Source organism: Aspergillus karnatakaensis (assembly GCF_047715665.1).
Source record: "Aspergillus karnatakaensis strain CBS 102800 unplaced genomic scaffold BJY04scaffold_39, whole genome shotgun sequence".
Taxonomy (NCBI): Eukaryota; Fungi; Ascomycota; class Eurotiomycetes; order Eurotiales; family Aspergillaceae; genus Aspergillus; species Aspergillus karnatakaensis.
In genome coordinates, this window is record NW_027395751.1 from 303007 (window position 1) to 323861 (window position 20855).

A 20855-nucleotide genomic window follows, 5' to 3' on the forward strand; every position below is an offset into this window, starting at 1 on the left:
TAAAAAAAAACACAACTTTCTGACTTGCACAGGCGACACAGAAGGATGCTGCATCTGCAAGTCTGGACCTAAAAGCTTGCAAGTTGCGAGCCGGGTACTCTCCACAATCTCCACTGCTTCAAGATCACCGACAAACCTTCCTTGAGCGGGAAGTTGGAACAAAGTCTGCCGGGCGAGGGACGACAGTCTCAAGATCCAGTTGTACCAGCAGGCTAGACTATACCGATATGTGGAAATGAAAATGAACAACCGGTCGAGACTCAAACACTCAACAGCCCTATAAGGCTCAGATCTGCATCCTATCAGAAAGGTCGACAGTTACTGAATCCAAACTCACCGAAGCTGCTCCCACCCTCCTGCCTTTCAATTCGGCAGTCTTCTGCACCAGAAATGCCGTTTCCGTCGCCTCTTTGTTCATGTTCGCCCAGCTCGTGGAGATCTCCAGTTGATCATACGAATGATGATGTTGCTCTGGTGAATCGATGACGCTGTTACATCATATCCAGCTTTGTTCCACACCTGGCTCTTGCGTCAACATTGTGCCGATGACTAACCCGCGAAAAGGACTACTTATAGGCAGAAGCCAAAAGATTGACCCGATTATATTGTAATAGGATAAGATTCGTTCTATGTTTTACTCGTGAAACTCTACACTTTCTCAACATGAACAACTTCGCTCAGTTCGGCTCCAACATGGCGGATCAGCATAAGGAGGGAGGACAGACTGGTGCAAGCGGTGGCCAAACCGATTACCTCGACAAGGGTAACCAACCTTTCATACGCCTGTGATACAACTAGTTCTTTGATCTGATCGTTTCTATAGGTCTCAACAGTGCCGAGAAGAAGTATGGCGGCAAGTACTACGATGCTGAGAAGGTAAAGCCTGCCAACAAAAAGGCCACCGACAAGATCAAGGACAAGTTCCACGACGTGACTGGGTATGTTCCCATCGTCGAGGGTACAAGAAGATCTAGCTAACCAGGTTCTTTTAACAGTCATAACTTGCCTGGGGCTCATTAATCAATCTACTTCTGCAATGGGCTGGATCCATCTCTGCGTTATCTACTGTTTTATGACACTATAATCTGAATTCTCTGTTGTACCTCTCCTAGCGTAATATAGGTAGGCTGAGTCGGCTGAAATGATTCGGCACGTGCGTGCGACTTGAATAGCTTCCTTCCCATCTCGACCCCTCTTCATCCCTTCACATGAAAGACTCTTCCATCATTCCGTTGTCTTTAAAATGGGTCACCTTGCTAAGAATTCTAAATTCCCCTGTCTCTCGAGTAACCAACGAGTAACTGCCACGATGTCGACGTATTCCCTGCAAGCAACCCCGCATCGGCCCCGGGCCACCATGCACAACCTCAATCTCAATCATTCCGCATCACATCACATTCACTCAAGGCTCTCGGACCGAGTTTATATTGGAAATTTGCAGGCTCAATATACTCGAAACGCTCAACTATGGCTCCTCGGTTTCATTGGGGTCTAGATGGACTCGATGGGCCAGTGTTTAGGGCGTATACCACCCTTCTACAGCTGGAGAACGGAGGACAGGGGGGATCCAAGCTGGGCGGTCCAACCGGACTAAGACAAACTACACTCGCTTAGCGATTTCGATAACGATGCAGATACAGCAGTCGCTCGAAGTCTCGCCGACTTTGATGAACCTAAATTGAAAAGAGCGTTTCTTGACCGCATCGCGGAACTGGTTTCAAACATCAGAAACGGCCAGCATGCCGCAGCTTCAGTTCTTGTAGAGACGGATGATAAGTGCAAGGTCTATGTCCCGAAAAATAGAGGCTTCAAGGGTAGAGGCAAAGAGTTCTTACAGGTCCTCGAGAGCTCTTTACGAGACATCAGCTGCACAGAAAGTACGCTAGAAATCTGAGTCCTGACCACGCATAGGCTAACCATGATTATCAGGTTTTGAACTGACAGATACCAAATTCAAGCTTTGGGATCGGTTTACCGATCATTATCAGCCTCGGCTTTATGAATGGGAGCGTGACCTTCGTCAGATCCTGAAATTTTACGAGAAAACCAACGATGATGAGTGCAACAACTCGAATTCAGCCGAGCTGGGGCAGCTTGTCGAGCATCTGTCACGCATAACCCAGGATTCGGATCTTTCAGACATATAACGGGTCAGATCTTTAGTGGAAGAATGCCATCGTATATGCAACAGTCAAGAAGAATGCGCCGCTCTGCTGCGCTGCAGAAATAACAAATCTGGTCACAAACTACGGAAGAGCATATGCTTCTTGAGCGGACTTCGATCTGCCTACAGTGATTTGGTCTGGGCTGCTGAGCGGCTCTCGGGATTTCAGTCGCTCAAAATTCGACCAGTTGTGTTTGGCAACAGTGCGAATAGTCGGAGCTCTTGAAACTTTTGAGCCTCTGTCACTAGCCGAGCCTTTCAAAGCCCTCTGCGAGGGACTAGAATATGGCAATGTCAAGCGGCTTTGGGGACGGAAGTCAAGCAAGTTAAAACAGTCGCAAAGCTTCAGCGACAAGCTGAAGAAGCCACTTCAATATCATTCCGAAGTACAGCTAACTCTATACCTAACGCAGCAGCAGGAGATTGCCACGGCTTTCAAGTACATTGGGCGCAGTAAATACAGCTGTCTCATGTGCTACATGTTTGTGACTAAATCTACGGCATTCGAGACTCGGGGGTGCCACGGAAAGGTCTTCAGTCCATGGTCCATCCCAGAAGTCAACGGTCTTTCGCAAGACCAGATAGACCAATTGACTCAGACGTTTGAAATGATGCAGCAAACACTCAGAGCTAGAATTCTCGATGCAAGCCAGAAATCTTCTCCCCTCAGAAAAGAGTCCACTGTGGGTGGCTCGTCGATCCGAACGAGAACAACCTTTTCGAACGAGCCTTACCTCCGTGGGCTCATATCCGACCGCTTGTATGAACAGGGAAAGGTCCATTTAGCGAAATATTTGGACGGCATGTAAAATTTGCCCTGGGAGTCGGCAGTCTCAAGCTAACTTTGCCTCAGATTCGAGGATCCCGCAATCCTAGATGTTGACGAGAATATCCTCTCGCCACTAGATGATTACGAGCCAGCGCCAAAGGACGTTACACAAATAGAAAGCCAATTTGATGTGTGTGAGTGTTTCACCAACCGTCAGTGCTCAATTGCCAAAGGGGCCCGCTTCTGCAGTTCAAGTTGCGAGAGGGAAATGTCCTCATTACATCGATTCCAATGCTCTTCCGGGGCACTTACAATCCCCGACTATCTACAAAGGGCCGTCATCAGCGATGTTCTTCCCGACGACCCGCAAACTCTTGAGGACTATGGCTTCGCCCGCTGTGACACATGGAATCAGAAGTCCCATCTATTGGGACTCTACAAAAGACTATTAATCATGCTTGAGGTCTCTACCGAGAAACTCGATTGCTGGCGCCGACAAGGCAAGCTAGTAGACAACATCATCAAACAGTTCAACAAACTACCCGAGAACGGGCGTGGGAGCTATTTCCCTTGGTTTCTCAAGAACAGAAATCTCCTTAGAGATGAAACGCCTCTTGCACGAAATCCCGAAACTACACAATTCTTAAAGTGCATCGAAGATGCTAGAATTTATTGTCCCCCTAAAGACCGCATCCGAAAGCTCAACGATATCACGCCATTGGAGAGACGAAATATCTTTATAGCATTTGCTACATTCCTCAATTCTGCGATACCACACCCTAGCTGGGTAAGACAAGGATTCGACATGTGGTACGAGCTAGGGTTCGCTGTCTGCCATGATGAGCGTGAAGAGAAGGAGTTGGCCGGTGTGTATAGTCAATTGATTGGTGGGAATAAATTCTTTGTCGACTATCCTCCAAGCCTTGCTTCCATCTATGATGGACCCTCATCTACTCTTACTTGCAGCTTTGAGGAATTCTGGCACGTCTATCAAGAAGGAAAATTGACTCAGCTCATGGACCGATACAAGCTGAGAGAGACCCGCTTGAAATTTCAAGCATCTCGACACACTCCTCTGCATTCCACCGGAACCACCGCATGCGAGCGTTTGGCGTCTCAAGCAACTACTCACCCTCCAAAACACCACCAGCTCCGTACCTTCCAAACTTACCCAGACAGCAGTCGACTACGGCTTTGCTTTCTCTCTAGATGCTCGACGCAAATTAGGACTAACTGAGTTGTACGATCAAGTACTATCTCGTGGTGATCCGCTGGATTTACATCGTGCTCGTCTACGCGATGAAGCTTTGGACTACGTTAGATGTCTGCTGCAGACGGTTGATCTTGGCCTGTCATCTATTCTACAGTCTTTACCAGCTGATGAATAAATCCGGTAGGCTTCAAACTGTGGTTCTGCAATTGCCCGCATTTCAACTTAAAACTGCCTGCAGTATAATTCGTCAATGATTCAACTATACACAAATCTTACAATCTTGCCGTTCAACTTGTCATGGTCAGGCGGCAGTTTACACGACAGGCCATCCGCTAGAGAAGTCAATGACGTTCCATCCGAAGAGTTTCTGGCCATCGCCGTAGCCAATGTTGGTGTCAACATAGTGGTAGTACAGCACGGGGCCAAGAGTCGGGTCAGTGAAGACGGCCCTATTGCATCTGTTAGTCGGTTCAACGGTGTTGGGGATCGGGTGACATACTGTCCACCAGGTCCATAGACGTGACCGTGGCTTTCGAGAACAACAGTACCACCGCCCTCAGTGCAGGACACACCGTTGGCATCAACCTGAAGAGTTAGCCTTTCTCCGATCAACTCTTGTAGGATAACTCACGAATCCGCCAGTCGCCGACGAAGAGCGGCACGCCTTGATCTTGTACTCCTCACCAGGACCCGGCATGTTGGCATCATACCCACAGCATTTACCAGCCGAGAAGAAGAGGTAATAGAAGTCGCCATAGCGGTACAAGTACGCAGCCTCAACCGCATGTTCGCCAGCCGGGTCAAACGCAATATTGTAAGAGCCAGAGGCAACGCTGGTAGGAGATCTCATAGGCGCCTGGTACAAGTTTCCCCAGAATGAGCCGAAGTTCATCAACAGGTTCCCGCCGTCGTTGAACAAATTAGCGTCGATCGCATTATACGGCTTTGTGTTGTCGGACCGAATTCCTGTCGAGCCGTGGTCGGTCCAGGTATTCAGGTCCATGCTCGTAGAGCTCGCGACACCGATCGCCGAATTCTGCGATCCGAATGTCGAGACGGAGTAGTAAACATAGTACACGCCATCGACGAACTGAGCTTCCGGAGCCTACCCGTCATAGAGAGCCAACGTCAGCTATCATTCTACCTGATACAATAATCGCCGATCGTTGATCGATCAACAATGGATCAACATACCCAAAGATCGTCCCTGCCCGGCAGATTGATCGACGAACCATCCGGGAGGATAGACCCGAGCACCGTCCACGGTCCCTCAATCGAGGGCGCAGAGGCATACGAGATCCGGTTCCCGGTTGAGAAGCGAAAGTATGTCCCGTCGGACTCGCGACGGATTACACTGGGATCGTGCATGTTGCATGCACCCGTGCAAGCGCCGGGGGCACCGTAGCCAAGTGCTACGCTTGCGAACGCAAGCAGCGAGGTGGAGGTAGCAAGTATTGAGAAGTACATGACGACAACAAACGGTTAAGAGTGACAAGGGGTTACTCCGGCGTGGGGGATCAACCTGACGACTACAATCCTGCACCTACAGGCGAAGTCTCGGTTATATACGCAACCAGCCACAGGCAAACAAGCAGCCCACCGCGTCCATTTGTGGAAGAAACGCCGCACCTTTCCCCCTTATTGTAGCCCAAACCCGTGGCTTCCAAGAATAGGAGGAAAATGGATCGTCGCGCCGTGACAGGTCTTACTCCGGTGGACGTGGTCGGGTCCCTAGGCAGTGGGCACCGCGGTCAAACCGGCATTGGCAGGAGTCGCTCTTGGCTGAAGAAAACGTGCCTTTCACAAGGCCATCGATGGTGGATGCACATGACTCTGCTCTGAACAGGATATATTAAATCCAGTTCTGGGTGAAACTTTGAGGAGGAGGCTAGCTGAGGCTAGTTCTACTCTGGACGGTGGGTGTTTCAAGCCGCATCTCAGGTAGATAAGAGTCAACCCTTGGCTGAAACGGAGAGGGATGGCTGAGAAAAACAACGCCATCGCTCAATTACCGAATTCGTAGCTTCTCGTCGTCGGGTCTCATCCCAGTTCCCACGGGCTACGACATCGGACAAGGATGGCTGCAGCATAAGCGTAAACCGCCACTTCGTCGATCGCGGAGAAAATGCGGGGTGCTGAAGAAAGTATTCGATCAACCCGGCAATTGTCGGTTAATAGTGGGAAGTCCGGGTACCACTATCGCATCCATATGCACGATGCCGTAACCGAGCAGAATCTGGTTCCCAAAAAAGTCATACTCCGGTGTCAGTTAAGCAAACGCCTCCGCCTGTCTCCAGCCTCCTCCGCCGCGCTTCCACAGCCCAAAATCAATACGGATAATGAAACGGCTTGGCTAGCGGAGACAAGCCTTAGGAGGAATCAAACTCCCGAGCGCACTCTTGGGGTCTTGGACTTTTCCACCAATGGTGCTAGTGTATGGCGCCATTGCCTGTTTCGGAGGCCTCTAGGAGTGTGCCACTGCAGGTGGTGATTAGGGTCCGGCGGAGGCGGAGGTGTAGCTGTGACGTATAAATTATAAGGCGAGGTCAACAAGGAGATCTGGCTGCTATACTCTTCGCCTAAGAGTAATTGAGAGTCAGAAAGACTCTGAACAATTCAACCAAGATGGCAATCCTCCGCAACATCGCCCGCTTCCTGTCGGCTGGCTTCCTCCTCCTCGGTTCTACCAATGCCGCCTCCTTCTCCAGTCCTTTGAAGGATCCTAATGGTAGTGACCCCTACGCCGTCTACGTAGACGGGTACTACTATCTCACAACAACAACCTGGACAGATGTACAGATCACCCGTGCCACGACACTGGAGGGATTGAAGACCGGAGAGGTGCAGGTTGTTTGGAGCGATGACAACCCGCTTCGGTGCTGTAGTGTTTGGGCGCCGGAGTTCCATGAGATTGATGGAATGTGGGTTTCCCTACCGCTACCTGCATAGATGGTGAATGGTGCTAATAGGAGGGAAGATGGTATCTGTACTACACGGCTGGAAGCAGCGATTCCCTCGATAACCAGCGCGTGCATGTTCTCCAGGGTAAGAATCAACACCTGCTAGATATGATGATTGCAGAATTGACATGGTGTTACAGGCGGCGCCTCTCCCTGGGACCCATACAGCTATCTCGGCCAGGTAACCCCCGAATGGGGTATCGACGGAACAATCCTCACAGTGAACAGCCAAAACTACTTCATCTGGTCGTGCATGGCCAACGGAATCCAATGCAACTGCATTGCAACCCTCGAGTCACCCTCCACAATCGGTGAAACACATATTCTGTCTGAGCCCGTCGAGCCATGGGAGACTGTCGATGTCCCCGTGAACGAGGGTGCGGCACCGCTATACCACGACGGACGGATCTGGGTCGGATACTCGGCGAGTTACTGCTGGACGGCGAATTACAGTCTTGCATTGTTGGAGTATGATGGGTCTGGAGATCCTTTGCTGCAATCCTCCTGGACAAAGAGTGATGGACCATTGTTTGTTTCTTCAGAGGGAAACTACGGTACGGGACATAACTGGTATGTTCTTCCCTCGCAACCATCGTTGTAAGCTGAAGCGCTAACCTAGAATAGGTTCTTCACTAGTCCGGATGGAACCGAGGTCTGGAATCTCTACCATGCCACTAGGATCGCGGAGGGTGCCTGTGACTCCAACCGGTATACTGCAGCTTTGCGGGTCGAGTGGGATGAGTCTGGATACCCGGACCTTGGTACTGCTCCTGCGTTGGGTACTGTGCTGGAGGGTCCATCTGGTGAATCGGCTTGAGCAGCCAGTACCCGTCAGAGCAAGAGGTTCACTCAACCATGTATACAGCGGAGCAACCAGGTATTGCAGAGCTCTGTTCATACAGCCAACCATCAATCATTACTAGCCAGCTGCGCTTCGTGGTTGTGTTCCAACCCTTCGGAATTTGAGTAAACCAAATGACTCAGCCTACAACAGGCCCACCATAACCCTTGTAAGCGCCTCCTCCTCTGCTTCAAACGCATCCAGCGCGTCGTTGATTCCACTTTGAGGGGGTAATTCGTTTCCAAGACCTGGATCTATCCTCGGATCGAAATATAACCCTCCTGCCATTTCGAAGAAACTAGTAAGATCCTCATGACTATTTTCATCAACCCAACTTGTTGCTTGCGGTGATGAGGTGGGCCATATAGGTGCTGTAGGATGAGGTGTGGGTAGACCGGCTCCAGATAGTGTATGTCGTTGGTGATACGGATTCGGTGTGTCTGAAGACGGTGTGGGGTCTAAAGAGGAAGCAATGTCTGTGGTCTCCCTAGACTCAGGGCCCTTCTGCGCTCCGCGAAAAGTGGGCTCACGGTTTGGCGTCTGTTGCAGCTTCCTTCGTCTAGGCGATTGTGCTCGGCTATCCAAATTCAATTGGATCAATTTCAGGCTTCGGATAATCTTCTGCAGTCTGCGGGATGTATGCGCTCTAGTCGACGAGCGGCGTACCATATCCACCGCAGCGTAGAACTCAGGTCTACAAACATGGCTGAATCTAGACGGGGCATGTAGGACGGCTAGGAAGATAGCGGCAAGAGCCGAGATAAGGAAGTAGTTGAACGGCTCAGGGCGTTGAAAGTATATATCCGAGACGCGTGAAAAGTAGTCAAGCATGTGGACGGTAGATTTGGCAGTCTCAACTGCTGTTGAGGCGCCAGTCACATTAGACTCAATGCTTTCACCGCTGAGGAGATTTTGACGATAGACGAGAATCCGAAGCTGGTTTGCTTGCAGGGCGAGGAGGACTTGAAGCATTGTCATGCGCTCCGTTGTCTCCGAGTCTGAATCTTGGGTTGTGGACGAATCTGGGTCGAAACGAAGTTCGGTCGGTATAGATTGAATCCACTGTTGGACTTGGAAGTCCAAGTATGAGCAGTAGTCTGATGTTGCCGCTTTTGGCCGACTCCTCCATCCCATCACGAGACCCCAGATCTTCGTACTAAGACGAGCATAGTTAATCATGCAGGTAAGATAGGGGGTGGCAGCCCCTGGCTCGGGAAGATTCGTGTCCATGTCGGAATCTTGAATTGCGAATGGGAGTCCTGTGCCAAATGACCATTTGCGATCAAGTACGTAGATGCACCAGAATAAACGACTAGCAAATGTCCATTGCAGTTCGCCGGGAAAGACCCCCCCTGTTCGGAGCCAGGTCTCTTGACGATGGAGCCCTAGTTGGATGGACCCGCGGACTGCCATGCCGATCAGTCTCCAGGAGATGACTTCGTCGTCGCGGTAAGAATGGAAGATGGACTAGTAAGATCAGTCTACCGTCATTGATCATGGCATCGAATACGCACCAGCAAGGTCAAAATAAGTAGCTCCTTCATATCAACTTCTGGGACGTTGACTCGGGTAGCGAATTGGTTCTCCACGCTATCGGCCAGCAATGCCGCCCGCTCACTTCGACCATGCGATTCGACTAATAGCGCTGTTGCTAAGAGGATTTTTAACACCTCGGCATCCCGAGCGAAGAACCAGTCCTGGTCTGTTATTCCCGGTGGTATCGCTGCCGGTCGGCCCTCATTGTTATAGTAGTCGTTGACATAGTTTCGCAGACTATCAAGGTCAATACATGGGTACATCAAGCCCACATTGTTTTCATACACCGTTACCAAACGGAGAGCTTCTTCCTTGCCCAAACGCCCAAGAGGGTCACTAGACATGGCTTCAACATCTGAACCGGCGGTGGGACTAGGCGCGGTTGTCAACTCCGATTCGTCTTCGTCACTTTCATCTGCTGGTTGTACTCGTGGAGCAATTCCAAACTCCGCACTCGTGGGGCCGACGTAATCCGGGGATGACGGACGGTTCATGATTCGCTGTAAACCGGCACTGACTGATGTTGATGAAGTGGAGGTATTATTAGTGGCACTTGGTGTAACAGAGGCCGCCTCCAGCTCACGCATGCGAGCTGACATGACTCGCATCTCGCGATGCAGCGCCTCGATCCGCTGGTCGACGGTTTTAAATTTGTTGGAGAGCCTAACATCCAATGAAGTCAGTTAGTGCACAAGAAACCATACGATGAACACTAGTCTGAGACTCACCCATCTTCTCGGCTATCGCCCAATGGCGTTGTAGGAGTGTTGGTCAAGGCGTGACTAGTAGGAGTATAGACACATTGTGCATTCTGGCGAACACATCGCGAACAGACCGGCTTGCCGTCACATTTCAGTTTCCGTCGCTTACATTCGTTACTTTGGGAAATCAGCAATGGTCACGGCGATAGGCTATAATAGACTCACCAGGCCAACTGGGTGTACTTGGCTCGTTTCTTGTTCCGAGGCTGTTCCGAGGAGCTCGATCGTTTGGACGACGCGTCCATGATGCAACAGGAAAAAAAAGTAAATCAAGTTAGAGCCGCAATCTATAGGTGGTTCTTCACTGGAAAGACAGTTCTGAGTGCTGAGGCTTGCATGATGGCGGAATTTTGTTCAGTTGTGGTGTTCGGAAGTTGCGCCTTCTTCCCGAGGGAAGGAGCCTTGTGCGGAGAAACCACGGGCCGAATATAAAGGCTGCCCCCGCCCCCCCCCCCTCCTCCTTCCCTTTTGGGACGCCAGTGCCTAATGCACGCCTCCGGAACAGTGTACGAATCTCGCACTCTTCAACGAGGCAAATGGAGTCCTCTATCCACTCCCCTCTTTCATACTGTTCTACCCAGAGTCTCGCGGAGATATCATTTCTTCTAAGCCCCGCCAGTCTAGTCTAGTACACGCTGATAGGGAAGAAGATACAGAGGATAGATGATCCTTGAAATGAGCTCCGTACCTTATATACTTGCAGTCGACCTCTAGCCTTTCTATTGATTTCATCGAAAATCCTGTCGCCTTTAAGAACAGCTCGAATTTCGACCGGGATGGCACCTTGTCAATAGGATCTTTGACATGGTGCTTATACACACGAGGGCCAAAGCTCAGTGAACAATGACTAACTGTGCAGGTGGGTGATTAATTGCCCAATATGAGCGCTGCAATAATTCAATTCTACCATTGACTGTACAACCCTCGTTATGACGACCTATAATCATCAATATATATACTAATCGTTATTCATACAATATGTACTAAGAAAGGACCCATCTAGATATGTGCAGTCCGGCAGCACTCCGATGACCCTACAACCCTTGATGCATCGTTCTTTCCTGAAGGCACATCCAAAGACGGGTTCGCAGTGAAGAAGTCAGCTGGTCTAATCATAAGTTGGAAGATCTCAACAGGCCTAATTATTTTTCTGTTAGCGAGTAAAAGATATATGGGACTGAGCAAGCTTACATAACAGGCCAATCCTCAATGCGAGGGTTATGTGTGATACCAAACGTACTCCAAACGACAACATCTGTGTCGGCCACGGAATCGCCCCTCTTGACGGCATCTGAGACACCGTCTACTTCCTTCTGGCTTTGAAGCGTATAGCGACCTCCCGCATATAGCTCACCGTCGCGGTGCTGTGTCACCCAGACATGGTGCTGTGCGAACTGTGCTCGTTTGGCCTGGACGGAGTTGGGGTCCGCGAGGAGTCTTTGAGTGGCTAAGGGAATGAATTTGTACCCGATAGGTTTCTGGCTGATGGGATTAATCTTATGAGGGTTGATCATCTTGACGGTTCGGTTTAGATCGGGCGCAGCGTCAAAGTAGGTTGCTCTCTCCAGCGTGTTGGTGGAAACCTTGTAGAAATTTCCGTTGGGATTGGTTGCCTCGTTCATCGGGACCGGGTGTGATTCTTCAACTTGGACCGAGTTCTTGGGCCCATCAATGGCTGGGTCAATGCGAACGCAGAAGATATGTTGGTGGTTCTGGGCCAAGACACCTCCACTAACAACGTTCCCATATTCGCTGACCTTGCCAGCATCGATGTTGACGACGTTTAAAATACCCGTTGCGCGCGATTCAACCGTGATACCCGCCGACTGGTCGAACTTGTAGGCGAAGATGTACTCATAGTTAGCAAGGGTGATAATGAACTGCACAACCAGTTCACGGTTTCGAGTTACCACGGCCCGGCCCGTTCTCCAGTTCGAATGTTTCCAACCAATACCACCATCCTGCTCATGCAAGCAAATGGCATTCGGAAGCTTCTGGGCGGTTCCATCAGGTCCTGTAATGATAGCATCAAAGTACTTGATTACTCCAAGACAGTCACAGCCAATTGACAGGTTGTTTGCCATGTTTCCACCGCCGCCGTCACCAAAGTCAAAGGCCTGTTTGCGGTGAAAAGGTGGGCGCGCATCAGCGTAGGGTACGGTCTATACAACAAATTAGCACTACCCTTGAGTTCATCAAATGTACTCACCATTTCGCTGATACTCAGACGGTGCATGACACTGCGTCCGTCATACCACACATCATGGATAGTGGCACCTTCACGGGGATTGAAGGCTACGCGGAAGCGCCATTTCTGCCACTCAACAAGCGACTCATTTGTAACGCGGAAAGAAGGGCCCTCTGGTTGTACCACATTAAGAGGCTTGAGGTCCTTCCGAGTACCCTCAGGGAGTAGCTCAGGCACATAGTCTGAACCTTTACAGTGTCCGATGATGTCACGCTTGAAGGTCTGTTCCCGTAAGCCATCGCCTTTGCCTCCTGTGGCCGGGCGATCAATCCGAATAATTTCCTGGGTGTGCGCGTCCATAACGGGAATGAGCGGCAGCGGATATGAGTAGAAATTGGCGTCGGGGTTCTTCTTCGTGGCGTCTTGGGCGAAGCACAGACCCTGGAAGAACCGTCTATTCGGCTCAGTGAGATCCAACCCGCCATAAGGCCATGGCTCAATAATAACCTCGAAGCCTTCTGGGAGGTCGAATTCGGCTAGGGCTTGTTGGAACAGTGGTGAGGCGAAGCATCGTTCCACGAGCACATCGAATTCGCTTCTATATATGGGTGAGCAAATTGTCTAACCTTAGTGGGACAATCCAAGTACGCACAATGTAAGAGCAGCATGGTGCTCTTTCCCAACTACATGGTGCTTCACGCACTTCGCTGCGACAACATCTACCACAGACTCTTCGTATGACGGGATACGGTCGGAACCAATGACATCGTATTGACATAAGGCCAATCGTGAGGGTCGCGGCGTTGTTGGGCTCAGGCGCCCAGAATGTTCAGCAGCGAGAAAGTCAAGAAGCTGGCCTTTTGGAGGCTCTTGAAGGAAGATCTCGCGGAAGTCAATGACGGTGTCAGGGTGCTGGGAGACAACAATATCGCGGGCGAGGTTGATTTCCTCCTCGGAGAGGATGGCAAGAGGATGAGGAGCCATGATTGAAGATGTGAATGAGAGTTAATTCTAGTAAGCTCCTCGGTGAGGGGAACCAGGGTTTTGTATCAAATGCAGGCGTAACTTTTTCCTGATTCGAAGAGTACAACCGTCTCGGAAAAGAATAGAGGCTCGGAATGCGGAAGCTTCCGAGCTCGGCGGAAATGCAAGACCACGCCCGCGGGGCCCGCGACGGCTGGACCTTCTCAAAGCGGAATATAGCTCACGTGGGGAGCCAGATAAGTTGATAAGATAGGAAATGATAAAGCATAATCCAGCATACTCCGGACCAGCAATCATCTGCAGTAGACAATCTAGCTGAATCGAAACCGGCGAAGAAGAAATTGGAGTGAAATGTCACGTGAGAATCAATGCTGACATTTGATTCGACTTACGGAGTATGCGGAGTCGAACAAAAGCCTGCCTATGAGTTGCGCAGACCGCGCTTAGTTTGTGTCGTGGCGTCATTGGCTTGAAGGTTGTTGTTGGCGACAAATCCGAGTGCTGGCAGCTCGGTCTCCGGGCCCTGAGACCGTTGGCGTCCGTTGGTTAAGGGGGTTGTTGATGATGGCACTTGCAGCCTGGCAAGATTCAACAGAGCTTGATTGGTCGCGTGAATTTGGAGATATCTGATGAATCCCTGATGTGTCAGGGTAAATTGCTTAGAAATGGTGTCAGACTGGGAATCCACCGAGGGAGCCGGGCCAAGCCAAAATCGCAACAACCTTGGAAGTTGTCCCTCTTCAACCTCCCCAGAAATTCTCCAACATTAAGGCCCATACCGCTCATGGGTCGTTTATCTGAATTTCTTGGTTATTTAAACGGTCAGAGAATACACAATGGAAGCACGCCAAGAGAACAACAGGGAACCAGTCCTCGAGGAGGCCTTGGGCGATGAACAAACACCCCTACTAAGGCGCGATTCTGTCAGCTCGGCCATAGCTTCGGTTTCTGTGTCGCGCAGGAGGGGCTTTGTGATCCTCCTTACCATGGGATCATTGATATTTATTCAAGGTATCTCTACTTCGCTGCTTCATGCGACAATTCACCCAAACTAATTGCGCATCCTAGCCTTCAACATGACGATGATGACAACGGCACAATCCCAGATTGCTGCGGACCTTGATGCCTTTGGAGACACTACGTGGTTCAATTCGGCGCTCATGGTATACTAAACACTAATTCCATGACATCTCCCGCCCTAACGCCTTTCAAGATCGCGACATCTAGTGTCACCCCGATAGCCGGACGATTGACTCAGATATTCACGCCTCGTGTCTACGTCCTCTTTTCCTGCGTCGTTCTTGCTATAGGCTTATTTGTAACGGCCGCCGCTCCCACACTGCCGGTTTTCCTTACCGGCCGAGCTTTGACCGGTGTTGGCGCGGGTGGACTTATGGTGACAGGCATCATCTTGACCCTAGATCTTGTGAGCAAGAAACGACGAGGCATCTTCATTGGGATGGTTAATTTTGGAATGACAATCGGCGTGTCCATGGGAGCTGTCCTAGCAGGTCTGATTGTTCCCGCACTCGGATGGGTAGGTCTATTTTCTTTTTTCTCGGTATATGCAACGCCAGTCCAAGTCTAACTTATACTTTCAGCGACTTATCTTCTGGGTTCAGGCACCTACATCTCTGGTGCTAGGCCCGATTCTTTTCTTTGCGATTCCAGCACATCCACATTACGAGCAAGACGAGTCAAAAGCAAACTCTCTGCTGCAAAAGTTGAAGAAAGTGGATTACGCCGGTGCTTTTACTCTGGTAAACGCGGAATCCCACACACTGCTGCACCAGACTAACTGTTAATAGGCATCCTCTATCTTCCTGCTTCTTTTCAGTCTTGCGTCCCCGAAGATTCCCTTCACTCCGATCGGTCTGAGCGTTCTCTTTTTCGCTGCCTTTTGGATCATCGAGTCGAGGTTCACAAACGAGCCCATTGTCCCGGTTGAAGTGCTTAAAATGAGAAGCGTCCTCCTCACCTGCCTTGCTGCTCTCGCCGCAATGACGGCCCGCTGGGCAGTCCTATTCTATTCCCCAGTGTATGCAATGGCGGTTCGCGGTTGGTCTCCAGCGTCCGCTGGACTGATCCTTACCCCAACGAACGCAGGGTTTGGCTTGGGGGGCCTCTTGGTAGGCTGGCTGCATATTCGCCATGGCGAGAGCTATTATTGGTAAGCCCTCGCGTTATGTTATGTTTTTCCATAAGCTCACACTTTACAGGTCAAATGTTATCGTTTATTTTCTATTTGCCTTTTCCAACCTCCTCCTCTTTGGACTGTCCACAGCAACCTCTCATACCGCCATCTATGTCATTGCTATGTTCCTGAATGGATTTGGTATTGGCGCATCTATGAACTACACCTTCGCTCACATTTTATACCGCACAAAGCCAGAGGTCCATTATATTGTGACTGCTCTCGTTGGTATGGCCCGTGGGTTCGCCGGCAGCTTTGGGTCAGCCATGGGGGGTGGATTTTATCAACGTGAACTGCAGGCAGGCTTAGAGGATGGATTTGCCAGGCGTGGTCTATCCGGAAAAGAGGGGTTAATCCACAAGCTTCTCGGCAGTCCTGCGCTGGTGGGGAAGCTAACCGGTGTTGAGAGAGAGGTCGCTGTGGAAAGCTATCAGAATGCCATCAGATCGCTGCTGCTTGGTGGATTCGTGATCATGATTGTTGCGACCGCAGCTCAAGCTGGAACGGGGTGGGCTGCGCCTGCTGAGGAGCCCCGCGTTCAAGACGATGAAAACTCACATAGGGAAGATTAGGCGTGGGTTTCGAGATTCAGCACACACAGCGCTATATACGAGCATAAATTGTATTTGCTTTTTCCAAGGACTAGTTTCTCCTGTGCGCTCCCTCCTTCCTATTCACGTCTACCTCGCCGTCCCTCCCTACTTGCCCGAGCGCCGACTACCCACAGCTGGTTGACAGATGAAAAGTATAAAAAGAAATCGACAAGACAGAGATTCGAACTCTGGACCCCGAAGGGATTAGCTTTCTAAACTAACGCCTTAACCGCTCGGCCATCTTGCCCAACTGTGAGAAAGATCAAGTTTTTTGCCACTATGTCCCAAGATTTTTGATCCTAATCATGTGACCTACTTTTATCAATCGCAAGTGTTGGCGTTGTTTCCCTAAAGCGCCCCATGGATCATCGGTGTTAATACCTCAGTCCTCTCAATCACATATCATTTTGCAACCCTCACTTCCTGATCGAGACTCTCGGCTCTCTAGATTAACACAATCGAGATGCCCCGCGCCGTCCGAGGTACTTGCCCTCCTGTTGCTATCCTCAGCCGAGCTAACAGCCACCAGGAGTCCTCATCGAGTGCGACCCATCCGTGAAAGCGATTATTCTGAAATACGACGAAGAACGCCATGACTACATCGTCGAAGACCTGGACGACGACCGCCACCTTGTCATCAAGGAAAGCCAACTGCAGAACCTAAAAATCCGACTGGGCAAGGTAAGAACTGGACGATCTGGAGGGCTCGGTTGGTTTGTTTGCTGATAGAGTGCTAGGAATTGGATGAGAAGGTTATGCAACCCGAAGAGTCGGAGTCCGAGTAGATGATTGTGGTTACGTCGCCCATGTCACGAATCTCGACCTCTATGGCCAACCGCGGCCGCACGCTTCATTCGCTTCGTTTTCGGTTGGGGTGGGACAACTAGGAGTTGGGCACAGTTTGGCAATACATGCGGCCAGCTCGCTCCTTCTGAGATACTCCGCTGAAAAGCCCATAGCTCTTATGGAATAGTCGCACGTCCTGGGTATGTTTGGGACATGTCCAGTGAGCTAGCTGGTCGCGGCGTAGGTGCGGGGTGTATATTGGTTGAACCTGAGCCCTAGCCAGCGACTATGGGGAGTCAACGACATAGATCTCTTCCGTTGCTTCTACTACTGACTCGGTCAACATTCTTCGACTTCGAGTAGTGCTTCGATTGCCATTGTCTGATGTTCTTAACTTGGTAACCAACGGAAGACTCCCAAGTCGGAGCGCTATATCCTGGGGAACTCACAGATCTTCTAACTCCAGCGCAATACCCTATATTCAGGCAGGCTTGGTGCCGTCCGCCACATGAATCAGCTGATGTTGTCGCCACCCTTCCCATCAGGGCCAGCGCCGTATGGCCGGAGTTGCGTCTGAATGGGTCACGTGACTTGGTCGAATGTCCGAGAAATATCCAGATCGTATGAGATGCTTCAACCTCTCCTAATTAGGAAATTCCTGAAACATCGGCTTCTATCTAGAACCTTTGAGCGCAGTCAGGATCGTATGCCGTTTGACATCATGGGACATTCTCGAAAGCCGCCGCAGGGTATATAGAGCCCGTCCAGCCTTCACCTTCCTCTCCATCATCAAGCAAAACAACAATCTCAGAAACCAGCTAGCAGACGCTACAACTCAAACAACAAACCACCACACAATACATCTTCTTTCAGTCTCATCCACTCAGCTTCATCCATCAATCGCAATGTCTCTCTTCCGCACCTTCCCCAACTCCGGAGACTTCTCTCCCCTCTTCCGCCTCCTGGACGACTACGACAACCACCGCTCCTCCAGGGGCCAGGGGCAGACCTCTAGCATCCGCTCCTTCGCTCCTCGCTTCGATGTCCGCGAGAGCAACGACGCCTATCACCTTGACGGCGAACTCCCTGGCATCCCGCAGAAAGACATCGACATTGAGTTCACCGACCCCCAGACGCTAGTCATCAAGGGCCGCTCCGAGCGCGAGTACCACTCCTCCAAAGACAACACCGCCGAGCAGGCTCAGTCCAATAACCAGGCTCATGCCTCTGGTGAAAGCTCCGAGGTCGCCAAATCCTCCACCGAGAAGCAGGTCTCCAAGAACAAGGCTGAGAAGCCCCGCTTCTGGGTTAGCGAGCGCTCGGTCGGCGAGTTCCAGCGCACCTTCAACTTCCCCACTCGCGTTGCGCAGGACGATGTCAAGGCTAGCCTGAAGGATGGCATTCTTTCAGTCGTGGTGCCTAAGGCGGCAGCTCCTACTTCAAGGAAGATTTCGATCCAGTAAGGGGTGCGACTGCACACCTCCGCAACTCGATCAACATGTGTCTTGCTAGGGACGTCGTGGAGGATCTATGAGATTACGAATGTTCTGGCTTTGTTTTCGATTTGTTTCAGTTGCATGAGCGCGAGGCGTGGGTGCGAGGTGTTTTCGATTCGGTTGTTTCGCTCCTTACATTCCTAATATCGCAAACTTTGTACTTTAATACGTTCCTTATGTCGATCGCCTAATAATATTTCGAGTACCTAAATATTATTGCCTCGCTATTCCACATCTGACTCGTGGAGAAAAGAATAGGTGTACCTAGTCAACTAATCGGGGGATATGTAGACTAGAGAGGGGAATCTAGGGGCTCGCGACCGATATATTCGGCCATTCTTTCGCATCTATAGTATCGAGTCGTCAGTCTCGCCGGCGTGTCTGGAATTTCAGTGTTAATTTCCTATTGTACATGATGGAAGATTTGCCATTCCGCTGTTTCTTGTGGGAAGGATATATATATCTCCACGAGTACAAGACTCAGACAGAAGAAACAAATATTACTTATAACCACGATCAATGAAATTCGCATGAGGGACACTTTACGACATTATAGTCACTTTATAAACCACCAATCACCCTATCGGTTCGTAGGTACTTGATGTATATATTTACACCTAACTAAGTTGCCTTGAAGCAAGAGCAGACAGTGAGTCAGTTGGAATGTATAAGGAATATTATGTCAAGTAAGAAGAGAGATTTCATCTACCGGGCAAGATGGCCGAGCGGTTAAGGCGTTAGTTTAGAAAGCTAATCCCTTCGGGGTCCAGAGTTCGAATCTCTGTCTTGTCGATATCTTTTAATTTTTTTGTCCATATCTAAGAGATAGATTTTGGGATGCTTTCTTTTTTATACTTGCTCCATTCAGTCACGACAATCGTAAGTGGCACTGTACCCTCCGGGACAACACAGTGATATTGATAGCACTCTACAGCTTCTCGAACGTCGGTTTCCTCTTCTGAATACCTGACAACAGAGCCGCGGAGACGTCTTTGGTCTGCAGCGCAGCGCTGTTCCATATCGTTGTGTAGCGGAGACCTATGTGGTAGCATGTCAGTAAATAATTGACTCAATGACCATGGCCAGCCAGATGAGTCGCCCAGTTGCTTGCCAGGAGAAGAGCTTGAAAGAGGTATCACTTACCATCCTGAACGGTATGATCCCTCGACCAATTCAGCAATTCCTTCGTCCCCTGCACAGCAATCGGACTCTTACTCGCGATAAGCCCCGCAAGCTCGGTCGCGCCCACAATGGCCTCCTGTTTGCTATCGAACACCCGACTAACAAAGCCAACGCTTAACGCCTCCTCGGCCCCAAATAACCTTGCCGTCAGCGCAACATCCTTCACCCAGCCAAAGTTCCCGACGATCTTCGGTAGCCGACTCAGCGTGCCAACGTCCGCCGCAAGGCCAATATCCACCTCCTTAACCGCGAACTTAGTATTCTTCGCGCAGAAGCGTACGTCCGCTGCAGAAGAGAGGTCAATCGCCAAGCCTAGCGAGAATCCATGCATGACGACAATGACGGGCTTCTCGCATTTCTCGAGCGTCGAGACGCAGTCTTGAAATGAAGTGACGTTGCGCCGGAGGTGGACGGCTTTGCGGGCTGGGTCGGCGTCGGAGGTTGTGTCGGAGAGGAGGCCCGACGAGGCGGCTTTGACATCAAGACCAGCTGTGAATGCTTTCTCACCGGCGCCGGAGATAATTATGGCGCGGACAGCGGGGTCGACGGAGAGTTGATTGAAAATTCGGCCAAGTTCAATCCACATCCTGTCAGTTGATTTTATATTAGCACGGTCTTGGACTGGATAGGCTGTTCTTAACATACGCCTCAAAGAACGCATTTAGCTGGTTAGGCCTGTTGATTTCGACATGGGCAACATATTCCTGTGGGAATGTGATGTTGAAATGCTTGGGCGCGTAGTTGGCAGCCATTTTGACGATCGTGTGAGCGCTTGTTCTAGGTTTTGGTGGTGTTTCGTGACCCTGGGGTAGCAGCGGTGCTATATATGGGGTACTCCAGCCAAGCTATACAACCTCGGCTTGATTAGTCGAAATGCGGAGGTACGATGGCAGGCAAACGAGGCGTAAGCTGCTGTAATAGCATGAATCTTCAATTAACGGGTCCCAATGACTGCGCCGTTATGGCAAACACTGTTTCGTTCAGAGTTAAACAGGCATGCGAGCTGGATGCGGAGAACTGGAGGTTGAACGAAGCTGACGGACGTCGGCTACACGTGCCTCGGCTCGAGGTAGCGACGGTCACTCAGGGCGCATTGATGGCTGGCTTTCACCCCACATCCTTGGAGAAATGTTCGAGATGCACAAGAGAGGCTGTATTAACAGAAGTTTGAGTAAATGGGGTGTCGAA

General features: G+C 50.5%; 11 protein-coding genes and 2 non-coding genes across 13 annotated transcripts; 7 read left to right on the top strand and 6 right to left on the bottom strand.

Moving 5' to 3' along the window:
• The first annotated feature begins 613 nt into the window (after nucleotides 1-613).
• Nucleotides 614-1076, top strand: BJY04DRAFT_97034 (uncharacterized protein). The gene is made up of 3 exons (XM_073721398.1): nucleotides 614-763; nucleotides 824-938; nucleotides 996-1076. Exons 1-3 carry the CDS (start codon nucleotides 664-666, stop codon nucleotides 1018-1020), a joined length of 240 nt encoding a protein of 79 aa, XP_073569106.1. The 5' UTR covers nucleotides 614-663; the 3' UTR covers nucleotides 1021-1076.
• A 2613-nt stretch (nucleotides 1077-3689) lies between these two features.
• On the top strand, nucleotides 3690-4343 carry BJY04DRAFT_194152 (uncharacterized protein). The gene has a single exon (XM_073712023.1). It carries the CDS (start codon nucleotides 3739-3741, stop codon nucleotides 4168-4170), a length of 432 nt encoding a protein of 143 aa, XP_073569107.1. The 5' UTR covers nucleotides 3690-3738; the 3' UTR covers nucleotides 4171-4343.
• A 116-nt stretch (nucleotides 4344-4459) lies between these two features.
• On the bottom strand, nucleotides 4460-5613 carry BJY04DRAFT_229215 (arabinan endo-1,5-alpha-L-arabinosidase; the record flags this gene model as incomplete). Its single annotated transcript, XM_073719013.1, has 4 exons — nucleotides 4460-4595; nucleotides 4646-4731; nucleotides 4778-5251; nucleotides 5341-5613. The coding sequence occupies 4 exons, from the start codon at nucleotides 5611-5613 to the stop codon at nucleotides 4460-4462; spliced, it is 969 nt and encodes a 322-aa protein (XP_073569108.1).
• Nucleotides 5614-6617: 1004 nt separating this feature from the next.
• On the top strand, nucleotides 6618-8191 carry BJY04DRAFT_229218 (glycoside hydrolase family 43 protein). Its single transcript, XM_073719014.1, has 4 exons — nucleotides 6618-7067; nucleotides 7124-7191; nucleotides 7247-7676; nucleotides 7731-8191. The coding sequence occupies exons 1-4, from the start codon at nucleotides 6772-6774 to the stop codon at nucleotides 7921-7923; spliced, it is 987 nt and encodes a 328-aa protein (XP_073569109.1). The 5' UTR covers nucleotides 6618-6771; the 3' UTR covers nucleotides 7924-8191.
• BJY04DRAFT_220417 (transcription factor domain-containing protein) lies at nucleotides 8092-10489 on the bottom strand (the record flags this gene model as incomplete). The annotated part of the gene is made up of 5 exons (XM_073716869.1): nucleotides 8092-9414; nucleotides 9462-9720; nucleotides 9769-10146; nucleotides 10212-10361; nucleotides 10410-10489. The coding sequence occupies 5 exons, from the start codon at nucleotides 10487-10489 to the stop codon at nucleotides 8092-8094; spliced, it is 2190 nt and encodes a 729-aa protein (XP_073569110.1).
• Nucleotides 10490-10742: 253 nt separating this feature from the next.
• BJY04DRAFT_194155 (uncharacterized protein) lies at nucleotides 10743-11013 on the bottom strand. Its single transcript, XM_073712024.1, has one exon. The coding sequence runs from the start codon at nucleotides 10974-10976 to the stop codon at nucleotides 10818-10820; it is 159 nt and encodes a 52-aa protein (XP_073569111.1). The 5' UTR covers nucleotides 10977-11013; the 3' UTR covers nucleotides 10743-10817.
• A 97-nt stretch (nucleotides 11014-11110) lies between these two features.
• On the bottom strand, nucleotides 11111-13584 carry BJY04DRAFT_97056 (putative copper amine oxidase). Its single transcript, XM_073721399.1, has 4 exons — nucleotides 13085-13584; nucleotides 12454-13030; nucleotides 11436-12406; nucleotides 11111-11382 (listed from the first exon to the last, which is right to left on the bottom strand). Exons 1-4 carry the CDS (start codon nucleotides 13414-13416, stop codon nucleotides 11244-11246), a joined length of 2019 nt encoding a protein of 672 aa, XP_073569112.1. The 5' UTR covers nucleotides 13417-13584; the 3' UTR covers nucleotides 11111-11243.
• Nucleotides 13585-14252: 668 nt separating this feature from the next.
• BJY04DRAFT_229224 (putative MFS multidrug transporter) lies at nucleotides 14253-16182 on the top strand (the record flags this gene model as incomplete). The annotated part of the gene is made up of 6 exons (XM_073719015.1): nucleotides 14253-14427; nucleotides 14485-14579; nucleotides 14630-14953; nucleotides 15018-15176; nucleotides 15225-15586; nucleotides 15636-16182. The coding sequence occupies 6 exons, from the start codon at nucleotides 14253-14255 to the stop codon at nucleotides 16180-16182; spliced, it is 1662 nt and encodes a 553-aa protein (XP_073569113.1).
• A 187-nt stretch (nucleotides 16183-16369) lies between these two features.
• BJY04DRAFT_t111 lies at nucleotides 16370-16450 on the bottom strand. Its single transcript has one exon. It is a non-coding gene; the product is annotated as a tRNA-Ser (tRNA).
• A 216-nt stretch (nucleotides 16451-16666) lies between these two features.
• Nucleotides 16667-16988, top strand: tfb5 (TFIIH complex subunit TFB5; the record flags this gene model as incomplete). The annotated part of the gene is made up of 3 exons (XM_073714041.1): nucleotides 16667-16685; nucleotides 16733-16884; nucleotides 16941-16988. 3 exons carry the CDS (start codon nucleotides 16667-16669, stop codon nucleotides 16986-16988), a joined length of 219 nt encoding a protein of 72 aa, XP_073569114.1.
• A 906-nt stretch (nucleotides 16989-17894) lies between these two features.
• On the top strand, nucleotides 17895-18452 carry BJY04DRAFT_220421 (Hsp20/alpha crystallin family protein; the record flags this gene model as incomplete). Its single annotated transcript, XM_073716870.1, has 1 exon — nucleotides 17895-18452. One exon carries the CDS (start codon nucleotides 17895-17897, stop codon nucleotides 18450-18452), a length of 558 nt encoding a protein of 185 aa, XP_073569115.1.
• Nucleotides 18453-19196: 744 nt separating this feature from the next.
• On the top strand, nucleotides 19197-19277 carry BJY04DRAFT_t109. The gene has a single exon. It is a non-coding gene; the product is annotated as a tRNA-Ser (tRNA).
• Nucleotides 19278-19413: 136 nt separating this feature from the next.
• Nucleotides 19414-20419, bottom strand: BJY04DRAFT_220422 (enoyl-CoA hydratase/isomerase family protein; the record flags this gene model as incomplete). The annotated part of the gene is made up of 3 exons (XM_073716871.1): nucleotides 19414-19523; nucleotides 19629-20254; nucleotides 20313-20419. 3 exons carry the CDS (start codon nucleotides 20417-20419, stop codon nucleotides 19414-19416), a joined length of 843 nt encoding a protein of 280 aa, XP_073569116.1.
• Between the last annotated feature and the right edge of the window lie 436 nt (nucleotides 20420-20855).